Source organism: Anoplophora glabripennis, unplaced genomic scaffold (genome assembly GCF_000390285.2).
Source record: "Anoplophora glabripennis isolate ALB-LARVAE unplaced genomic scaffold, Agla_2.0 scaffold1203, whole genome shotgun sequence".
Lineage (NCBI taxonomy): Eukaryota > Metazoa > Arthropoda > Insecta > Coleoptera > Cerambycidae > Anoplophora > Anoplophora glabripennis.
In genome coordinates, this window is record NW_019417424.1 from 51,229 (window position 1) to 63,338 (window position 12,110).

The window sequence follows — 12,110 nt, forward strand, 5'->3', positions numbered from 1 at the left end:
GAAAACTTTATTTACTCTTAATAAATTGAAACTAGAATTATGAATAGCAACAATTTGAAAGATAAAACCAGTTGAAGTTAATAACTTTTTTTTAATTTTTATTAATGGTATTTTCATTTACTCTTTTTATTTGATTAGGCATTTCTAATAAAACAAAAAAACCCATTGCTTTTAAATAATTTGCTTTTCATTACCTTAATTTTAGAGTTCATTAGTTAATGAAGATGAGCCACAGGAAACAGATGAATTGATTGAGAAAGGTGCTATTCCCACTTCGACATACTTAGAATATTGTCGAGCTGGTGGTACTATTTTCCTTCTGTTATTTTTATTTTTCTTATTAATAATAGCACAAATGGCATCAAATGCTTCAGATTTATGGGTAACTTATTGGTAAGTAATCAGTAAAAATAAATTTATGCATGTAATGTAAAAAAAACATAGAACCAATTTCTTCACTTCCTGATAAAGAGTGACTCCGAAAATCGCCCATTTTGGCAAACTCGTAATTCATTAAAATAATAAAAGTTATCATATATCAAAAAAATTCGTTAATTTTTTATTTTTAAAATTTTGACCATTAGCTTGGATCCACCATTTTGAATTTTGCAAATCTGATCTCGGATTCATAATCAGCGACCCTGAAAACCCCTATATACCCAATTTGGTCGAATTTGGTTCAATTTCAAAAATTTATTCCGCCATATTGGATCCGCCATCTTAAATTTTGAAATTCTGACTTCATTCATAATCAGCAGCCCCAAAAACCTAAGGAACCACCTTGACCTTGATGATAGGCCATCTAAAAAACAGTGAACTTAAAGGTTTAAAGTGATATGCTCTATACATAAGATCACGAGTTTTATGATATGTATCACTCGTATCTCCAAAACCAAAGCTGAACTCATCTTGGAACTTTCTCAGTAACTTACCACAAAATTTTTAACGAATTACGAGTTTGCCAAAATGCAAGTAATATGAAGAGTTTGGTCAATTTTTTATTTTTTAGGACAAATATGGAAGAACTCAGATACCAATTAACTCCAAGTGAAAATTTAATAACAGGGAATTTAACAAATAATTTTAATATTACCACCACTGAAACCCCCAGTATAATTAACGATACTTTGAAAAATGTCACAAATCAAGTTGATATCACTTCTATTGGATCTCGAGATAGTTATATTATTATTTATACGATATTCATTATAGGATCCATAATTTTAACTACTGCTAGATCACTATTGTATTATAAAATTTGCATGACTGCATCCATAAATTTACACAATAAAATGTTTTCCAATGTCCTACAAGCTCCAATGCGATTTTTTGATACAAATCCATCAGGTGAGTCTATTTAGACATATAAGCTGTTGCAGTATTCTACTAACAAATTAATAGGTCCAGATATATTTGGTTTTTAGGATACAGAGTGATTGATATTGAGATATTTTTTTATTTAACTGTTTGGATGATATTTATCAAAAAGTGATTTGATCATATTTGTCATATGGTCTATCGATTGAATAATATGATAATAATCATAATAATTCAAGTCTCATACCTAACTGGTTAGCAAATACGATCATTCCATCTGCCTGGAAATGTGTAAAACAAATGTGAATAATAGTATCAAAAAAAAAAAAATTGCCTTGGACCTCAAAACCAAAACATATGAAAGCTCCATGAACTTTTTTTAGAGAATAGCCTGTACCCTTGACTATATACACTAAGACTATCAGTCCTTAATAAACACTGAAATAGTTGTCAAAACTTCTGTTAGATGTCGCACTATATGGCATTCTGCATTTATTCAAACGAAGGAAATAAAGCGCGACTACGTCAGTATGCAAAAAACGGCGAAGGCGTTTCAAGGGCGTGACTTCTCGCATTTCGCATGCCCTACCAAGATTGGAGATATATTCTGTTTGTCGAAATTATCGTTCAAATTAAANCTATCGGCACTTAAAATTGCGCCATCTATTACCGAATGGTCCAAGCGCACATGTCATTTTTGAGTTCGTTTCCCATCGGGCGAGAATTGGTTTCCCAAACCGGGCAACAAGTTCTCCTATTAGCTTGATACGTCTGAGTGTATATAGTCGAGGCCTGTACTTATTTGTGGAATATTATAACGCTATATTTTGTTTAAAAAATCAACAGTGTGTAGAACTACTCAATATTTCAAATAATATTTTTTAAATAACTTCAAAATAAGACAGCTACAACCTTCCATAAGTATGAGAAAAATTGCCTTGCTCATAAATTAAGCAAAAGAAAGTTGATCAATATTCAAAATGATACAGAAACCTAATGTTTCTCATTTTTTTTTTGAATATTTTTATTTTATTTTCTTGTATTTTCACTCCTCAATGCGATCATTTTTTCGAGTTGTATAAAAGGGAAGAGACATATTGACTTGCGAGAACATCGTGGAGAACATGCGTGAAAACCTAAAATATGGGAAAGCGTACAACAGGAAGGACAATTTTTCAATGTTGCTGTCAAAATTTGGGCAACGTTGTGGCAAAATCTATTTCGTGTGCAACGAGTTCAAACCTTACAGCAACAAGACCATCCCAACAAAGTTGTTTTGCAAGTATCACTTACAGCATCATGGAATGAAACAAAACTTTAATAAAAACATTTTGGTTATGAACCGGCTACATTTATTCAAAATGGAATTAACAATTTTTGCAATATTCATATTTGGTCAGTTAATAATGCTTTTAGGCAATCAAATGTTCAAGATAGTTTTTCAGTATGTGTTAGCAAATATTATCAACAGTAATCTTGTTGAATGTTTAACTTGCCAGTTTGTTTAATGGGCCAAAGTTTTCTGTAATTGTTGCAAAATTATCAACTGGGTCTTCTACATGATTTGAAACACAAAGAGAACATGTCATTGTTACTAGATGGAATGCCAGTCCATTTTAGGCTTGAAGCACGGGTGTTTTAGACATTACTTTCCATACTATGTAGGTAGGTCATGGAGAGCCTGTCGGATCACCAGATCTTAACCCTTGTGATATATTTTTATGGGATTGAATGAAAACCTTAGTTAACATAAGAGAAGAACTTATTGCACACAGAACAGGCAGCTGATACAATTAAGTAAAAAATTTTTCCTTATACCTACCCTACGCAGGTGCCCAGACTCTTGGATAAATCGTTCCCATCTTTGTCTGGATCAGGGTGGTCATTTTTAACTTTTTTTTTAAATTCCAGGCAGAATTAGACTAAATGTTATTTTCCTGATTAATGTTTATTATTTTTAAGATTCTTGACAATTAGTATTTGAAAAAAATGTTTATTTTAATGAGTTTTACAAGCTATAAAAAATACGACTCAACTTAGGAATCACCCAGTATATAATTATATATTTTTTATTCACTATTAATTTCCAGGAAGGATATTGAATCGATTCTCAAAAGATATGGGTGCTGTAGATGAATTATTGCCCAGAGCGGGACTGGATGCACTTCAAATTTTTCTCGTCATGTTTGGTATTCTGGTAATGGTTTTTATAGTAACTCCATGGATGGTTGCCCCAGCGATAGTTCTTGGAATTATTTTCTATTACTTCAGGCTTATATATCTGGAAACTGCTCAGGATGTAAAACGTTTGGAAGGAACTAGTAAGTTTCAAGTCCTCAGGTAGAATTTAAATAGTACAGTACAGCCTTGATAATCCAAACATACTTCAATTTGGATTTGGGCATCCAGTAATCCGGAGAGCCCGTTCAATTGAAATCCACATATTTTTCTCTTGAACAAAACCTTTATAACCTGAACTAAACCTGTATAGGGAATATATGTACATACATACAGGATGTAACTTTAAGTGAGGATAATTTTTTTGGGGGTAATAATATGCGTTCCTCTGAAAGTAAATATAAAATGCTTTTTTTAATTAAATAAATAAATGAGTTATATTAAGTTTTTTCAGCTGCATTTTAATTATTGTGGTTTACTTAGTGTGGTGATACATTTGCACTGATACACTTGTCAACATTAACAATTGTTACTTTTTTAAATCAAAAGAATAATTTAATAAAAAAATTGCTTTTGTAATACTTAGCGATGTGTTATTTTAATAGTCCAAGAGCTTGTAACGCATGTTTTATGAAGTGTTTGATGCATCTTAAAATTTTTTAATTCTAGTATCTATGGGATACCAAGCTGGAATACCTTTGTTGGCTTGACCCAACCCGGGACACCTGGCACTGCGCCATAATAGAAAGGTGTAATAAAGTATAATCCAAAAAAATATGTTTGATTCAGAGGCCAACAAACGTTAATCAAAAGTTTAAATAATTTAACACATACAATTTAATAAGGCAGACACTTTTGAGGGGGTTTACATTTAATTAATACACCCCAAAGTTGTTTTTTAGAAAATACCATTTAAAGCGATTGTGAGGTTATTATTGAAAATTCCACGATTAGAATGTATAATCAATTTTATAGGTTTATTATCATAAAAAATATTTGTTACAAGTACATTTCATAAAAATGTTTAGAAAAGTATCTTCAATTTTCCTCCTCATCACTACTGTCCTCCGATTCTTCTTCTGTAGAATCATCACTTGAAAGCATGTCTTGACCGTAAAAAATTTGTTCATTTTCTGAAAAAAATTAAAACATAATTAATATTTTATGTGTTAAATTATTTAAACTTTTGATTAACGTTTGTTGGCCTCTGAATCAAACATTTTTTTTGGATTATATTTTATTACACCTTTCTATTATGCGCAGTGCCAGGTGTCCCGGGTTGGGTCAAGCCAACACAGGTATTCCAGCTTGGTATCCCATAGATACTAGAATTAAAAAATTTTAAGATGCATCAAACACTTCATGAAACATGCGTTACCAGCTCTCCGACTATAAAGTCACCATAATAAAGTCATCAGTTTCTAAAAAAATATTTTTTTACATGTGTTTTGAAATAAACTGTATTTTTATTACTGGTTCAATTTCATATGACAGTAATTGTTGTTAATGAAATAACTGAGGATATTAAGAGAAAACGATTGTTGGATTTCTTACCTTTAAAATGACACAATTGCACGGGAAAGTAGGTACTTAACAATGGCTGATATTGGCCGGTTTTGTAATTAAAACATCAGAGTTTAATAGCAGAGCAAAAGAGATAAAAATAGTACAAAAGATTAAGTTTAATTTCAACGAGAGTTACCATTCAAGTCTTATCTTGTGGGGAGTTGCCAATAAAGCCGTTGAAAAGCACAGATTTTATGCGATAAGAAGAAAAAAGAAACATATATAATCAATTAGAGATTCTTAGAAGTAATAATAATATGATTTAGAAATAAAAAAAACTAAATAAATAAACTAAATAAAATAAGCAAACACATGATGTGTGTATATGTATGTATGTATGTCGGAATTGTTTTTCCACCGCGGCACCTAGGCCTTATTAGGCCCCTTGTACACTCTCCTTCATTACTCGAGTACTTTTCTTCAAACCATCCTATTACTACACAGGTGGCTTGGTGGCAAAGTCTCGTACAGTTTATCTGTGATAGCATGATCTTGAGTTACAGAGATTTTCTTTGCTCTGTTCTCATTACCATTTATCGCGGCCCACACGCATGCGGCAAATGTTGAGCGACCCAGGTCTCTGGTAGGCTGCCACAGCCACGTCCCCGAGCCTCCCTTAGGTCACCCATCCAAATTCTAGCCTGCGTCCGTGGTGCTTACCTCGGCAGATCGAAATCCACCGGCCAAGACACCCGGCTAGGCGGTCCCCGCAAACACATGATTAATTAAATATTAACTAATAAATAAATAAAACAAGTTTATGATTATTATTATATTTTTAACTAATTATTTTTGCTGTTTTAAAAATGTACATAATAAAAAAAATAAATAAAAATACTTACTAATCTGGTTTATATGAAATATATTTTTAAATCATATCAAAGTTTTACAAACAATGTGTTACAATTTGTTTATGGTGTATATATTTATGAACCTGTGTCAATGCCCTCTGACATTGACCTAGTTTAGCTGAACTATACTACTGTCACTAAATAATGTAGATAAGGACACATTTAGGAAAGTTAAAACAAGTACATATTATTAAAAAGTTAGAAAATTCTAAATAAAATATGTTCTTACTGACCCACTTTATCAGCTACTAACGTATTAAACTAATCCAAAATAAATAAAAAGCAAGAGCAAAACCAAACAAGAAGAATTAAACGGTGAATGACACAAACGAAATGAAAACGGGACCAATAGTTCAATCAGTTTAAATTTTAGCAGAATCTGTTCCTGTTAGTTCCAGTGTATTTTTGTGTTTTCATTTTCAAGCTTCTGTGTGATATGAAAATGCATGTATACCAATCAAGAAATGTTGGTTGGGGTTGGTCTCACTTATAGTGAGAAACTTTGCCACAAGATTTCAAGTATGTCATATGACTATACAACGAAAGTTGGAGCTTCATGGAATATATATCATAGTTAGGTGCTGAAACATGAATATTTACCACAGAATTTTGTGAGTGATGTAGAAGAAAATGCAACGGAGGAGATAACTCTTGACTCAACTTAGTTGAGGTGTATTTGGATAGCAATGGAGGCAATTTTGCTCAAAATCAGATGAGTAAACAGATTATTTACTTTTGTGTATCTCATTTATCATTATTTATTTATTACTATTTGAGTTTTCTGTTAGATTAAGAAAAAATTATATTTTCGTTTATGTGGGATGATAGGGCTCTTGATGAACACAGTAAATTTTTCTTTTTATCTTTTTTGTATAAAATACTCAACCTTTTGTTTAAATTATCAGTTTTAACAACAATGCACACCATAGTTCTTAAGTGTATATGAACTGCAACTAACTTATGCCATTGTTTGGGTTTACACTAACTCCTCCAGTGGCGGGGTATGAAAGTTACGAAAAGAAGGTTAAAAAAATCAGTTTTACAACGGAATTTGAAAAAATAAACTTATATGTGTTGCTAACCCTTAAGTGGTCGCTAAGGCGTAAAAAGTACACCAAACAAATCTAAACCTGCAGTTTTTAGAAACTAAGCACCGGTGGGGGTGGACCGCCCACGTATCCTCCTTACACATAGTCTTCTGTATATAGGATCAGTATTACAGTTCTTAGTAGTCAGTGAACTTCTGAGAGCAGCGATTATATGTTGACTGGCGTAAATTGTACACCACGCGACCATGTAAGTAACAATTTTTTTTATTCTGGAAATATGTATGTATATCTTTATATACGTATTAACGTAATAAAATGTGTTAACATAGGTTTACGGTGCCAGTAAAAGACCCTCGAAGGCTTACCCAAGCTAAAATGGAAGCCATTATGCAGAAAATTGTAGAAGAACCTGAGAGCGATGATATGGGAGGCACTGATGAAGATGCATCAGATGAACTAATCGAGAACAGTGATCATAACTCATGTTCAGAACAAGAAGGTGCTGGTGAAGATTTATTAGCTATTCAAAATAGTCAATCGGAAACAGAAGAAGGGACATTTCGAAATCCTATGTTTGTCTGTAGAGATAAAAATGTATTGTGGAATAAACACCCACTGAAAAGTAAGTTTGCCAAAACTGACGCAAAAAATATCACAAAAATGTTACCTCATCCTCTTCTAAGCAGAGAACAGGTTTCCGACGAAATAAATGCATTCTTTTGCTTTTTTACTGAAAACATGGTAGAGAAGATAGTAACTTACACAAATATTTTTATCAGAAGTACACAAGAACATTACACCCGAGAAAGAGATGGAAAAGAAACAAGTAAAGAAGAGATGTTAGCCTTTCTCGGAATACTATATCTTTCAGGATTGAAGAAACTTAGTCATACAGATTTCAGGGAGATATGGACCACTGACGGTACTGGATTGCCCATATTTCAAGCTTGTATGAGTTATAAACGTTTCTTGTTTCTTCTGAGGGCACTAAGACTTGATGACATAAATGATCGTGAACAAAGAAAGACAACGGACAAACTAGCGGCAGTTAGAGATTCTGAACAAGTTTACAGATCTGTCAAAAAAATTATTGTCCTGGAGAGTTTTTAACCATAGATGAGATGCTGGTTCCGTTTCGGGGTCGTTGCAGCTTCATACAGTACATTCCAAACAAATCGGCGAAATATGGTATTAAAATTTTCGCACTATGCGATTCTAAAACGTTTTACGTTTCTAAGTTAGAAGTATACTGTGGTAAGCAACCTCCCGGTACATACGAATCTTCAAATTCTCCAACAGATGTTGTTCTCAGACTAGTTCAGCCATTCAAGAATAAGAATAGAAATCTAACAACCAATAACTGGTACACTGGTTATCCGCTGGTTCTAAAGCTTCTTGAAATGAAGATCACATTGGTAGGAACACTAAGAAAAATAAAAAGGAACTTCCAGCAGAGTTACTACCGAATAAAAGCAGGCCCATAAATTCATCTATTTTTGCTTTTTCAAGGGATCAAGTGTCTTACTGTTCAAAAAAAAAAATAAAGCAGTAATATTGCTTTCCACTATGCATACCAAACATGATGTAGATTGTGCGACCCAGAAACCAGATATAGTTCTGTTTTATAATAGTACCAAAGGAGGAGTCGACACTCGACCAAATGTGTTCTACATATTCTGTACAAAAGCGCACCAGGCGATGGCCTTTGGTAATTTTTTACCAGCTGCTAAATATTGCCGGTCTGAATGCGAACATAATATTCAATGCATATCATCAAAATGGTAAAAATCGTAGAATTTTTCTAAAAAAATTGGGAATGTTAGTGATGAAACCTCATTTGGTAATGAGAGAGCAAGCATTCGCAATCTGCTTACAGAAATTAAACAATTTTTGCATAGATATAAGCCTGAAGAAAATATCCCAAAAGTATTCTCCTGTTCTATTTTATTTATTTATAAAACAATTTATTTTGTAAAAAAAATTTTGTAATCTAGCAAAAGACATTATTTTAATTTTAGTATAATTACGCCTAATTACTATTACATATACTTTTTGCACCTATGTACGAGCGTTATGTATCTTTGTACAATAAATAAAATATTAAATAAACCAGTATTTTATTAAATGTTTCATGTAAATAAGAATAAAATTCTACATCAGGTATAGTTTTAATACTTGCTTTCTGATGGGGCGTATAAAATGCGCCAAGCGACCACTTAAGTCACTTCATATAGCGACCACTTAAGGGCTAAGGGTCAAAGGTTGTAAATATGAACTCCATTCAAAGTTACACACTGTTTAGTACATGTTTTGGTAAAGATTTGTTTGACCATTTGTATGTGTTTTACAACACAAAGAAAACAAATATTTGCTCATTTGGACAAATTGCTTATCAGAACGCCCCATTTCCCCTACACATCCGAATTATCAAGGTTGTACTGTACATAAATAATAAAGTCTAAGTTTAAACTAATATTATTTCCATATATAGTGTCGCCAATAAAGTACACGTCATATGGGAAAATTTTTATTAAATGATTTTCAGAAATCTAACTGCCAATCGTTAAGAAAAATAATACCAAATGACTTGCGTAAAAGCAATTGTGAAATTTTATGACGATAGGTATTTAAAAAAGAATTTGACAAAAAAGAAATAAAACAAAAAATAATGCAATTAATTGATAACATTATTCATTATGTTCAAACTTTTTTCTTCTAAATTTAATGACAACGGAGGTAGAGAGGTTAATATAAATGGGCGAGTTTTCAAGAAACCCTGTATATCTAAAACTAATCAAATTAACCAAGATCTTTCGATACCAGTGAAGTAAACTCAAAAGAAGAGAACGGGACATCGATATCATATTTTTTGTATCTATCACCATTATGGCTGTACCATATAAAACTATCGAAAATCAACTACTACACAAAAATTGTCTTTTGTTGCAAACTTTAATACGACTCAACATAATTAACATTGGCTTCATACAAGATCTAAATATCTCCTTTTTGAAAGTTGTACATGAACTGAAATAAACATTTTAAGATGTTTTGTACAGAAAGGACACCTTGGCTAACAAAAAAATCTGAAATTATGCTAAGAATAATGTTGGGCCTAATACATTGGAATTTAATAACATTATGTCTTACAGAAATGGCACTTTACTAGTGGAAAAATCTATTCTTTTCTAATTTTAAAAGCTTACTGAATTTTATATATTTGAAATCATGATAGATTTTGTTTTTCAAACAAACTGGGATAAATCCCAAATACAACACCACATTTCTGAACACCATACGTGTTTTCATTTGTCTAATCTAGGGATATGCTGTATAAGTAGGTGTTCTTATTGGTGCCTAGAAACTTCAACATAAAAAAGGGTTTTACTGCTGTTTTTCTGTATTTCATTCATTCGCTTAGTTTAACTTATTCTTTTTAGCAAAAGCACCAGTTTTCTCACATATTTCAGCAACTTTATATGGAATGCCGACAATAAGATCCTCAAAAGCTGAACGTATGATAACAAGAGAGTTTGATGTTCTACAGGATCAACACACAAGTACCTGGTTTATGTTCTTTGTAAGCAGTGAAGCATTTGGATTTTTTTTGGATATTATTAGTACAATATTTTTGGCTATGGTGACATATCAGTTTCTCATATTTAGAGATGGTAATATATTATATATTTTTATTATTATTTTTAAACATCATAATGTGTGTATTTTAAAAATTGCATATTGATTGTAGAAAATACTTTAAGTGGAAACGTTGGCCTAGTAATATCTCAAAGTTTGATATTAACGGGTATGTTACAATTTGGAGTTCGCCAAACAGCAGAAGTAACGAGTAATATGACAAGTGTGGAAAGAGTTTTGCAGTATACTAAACTTGATAAAGAAGGTCCATTTGAATCTCTACCTACTAATAAACCGGATAGAAACTGGCCAAATTCAGGTAAAGTTGTCTTTACCAATGTCTATGTCAGATATACTTTAGAAGATCCACCAGTTCTGAAAAATTTAAATATGGAAATTAATCAGGCAGAAAAGGTATTATGAAACACTTATCGACTTTTTTTTTCGAACATATTTTTCCAGGTTGGTATAGTGGGAAGAACAGGGGCTGGGAAGTCGACATTAATTGCATCCTTATTTAGATTGGCTCCTATTGAAGGTAAAATAACAATTGATGATGTGGACACTTCTGCAATTGGATTGAATGACCTTAGATCAAACATTTCTATAATTCCTCAAGAACCAGTTTTATTCTCTTCTTCGATTAGATACAACTTGGATCCTTTCGAAAAAGTTACTGATGATATGTTATGGCAGGCCCTCGAAAATGTAAGTAGATCTTAGATCTTAAGAAAAGGGAGAAAGTGTATGTATACAGTATTAAAAATTAAAGACAAAGCGAATCTGATCAAAACAGAAACAGAGCTTCACTTATTATTACTTTTTTTGTTTAAACCAGGGATCTAATATAGTATACTATGGATGGAATGTAGGAGAGATGAAACTAGTCTAGGGTTACGTGACTTAAGGCATTTCCAGACTTATCACGTGCGATTTAGTCTATCTAGTACATGGTTTTGTGTTATTGCATAGATTTGACAGTTTTATGTCGTTATTAAATACCTATGATCAGATGCTACCAGAAGAGCAATTTAGCTGAACAGTATTAAATCTGTATGTATCTTTGGTCTATATATTTGTTAGGAATGTAAGTAAAGTAATATAATAAAGCTGCATTTATTAAAATATGTTATATGTGCGGGAACAAAAATAATTTATTTTTTTTACTTGGCCCAAAATTTCTTCAAAAATATGTAGTTATATTTAAGTGGAAGTCGCGTTTATAAACGTATTATATTATATTTCTGTATTGTATTTATCTATTCGACGCTTTAGTATAAAAACATGCTATCTCAGATTTCGGTTGGAAAACATGCTATCTCAAATTTCAGTTGGAAAACATGCTACCTCAACGTAAGCTTGGAAAACATGCTAACTCAGATCTTTAAGTAAAAACATGCTATCTCAGTGTGACTAGAAATTTAAGTTGGCACATTGAATGATTGAAATCGTGCATTTATAATAAACTTATATAATATATTTTTAAAAAAGTAAGGAATGTTTATGTTCAGGT

At 31.9% G+C, this 12,110-nt stretch overlaps 1 protein-coding gene across 2 annotated transcripts in view; it reads left to right on the forward strand.

Moving 5' to 3' along the window:
- Positions 1 to 12,110, forward strand: part of LOC108914744 (probable multidrug resistance-associated protein lethal(2)03659) — a 66,260-nt gene that overhangs the window by 46,495 nt on the left and 7,655 nt on the right. For both annotated transcript variants that reach the window (XM_018720615.2, XM_018720616.2), the window contains 6 exons: positions 206 to 393; positions 1,010 to 1,347; positions 3,408 to 3,638; positions 10,402 to 10,632; positions 10,710 to 11,011; positions 11,060 to 11,305. In XM_018720615.2, the coding sequence (XP_018576131.1) occupies positions 206 to 393; positions 1,010 to 1,347; positions 3,408 to 3,638; positions 10,402 to 10,632; positions 10,710 to 11,011; positions 11,060 to 11,305 (1,536 nt within the window). The remainder of the gene's footprint in view (positions 1 to 205; positions 394 to 1,009; positions 1,348 to 3,407; positions 3,639 to 10,401; positions 10,633 to 10,709; positions 11,012 to 11,059; positions 11,306 to 12,110) is intronic.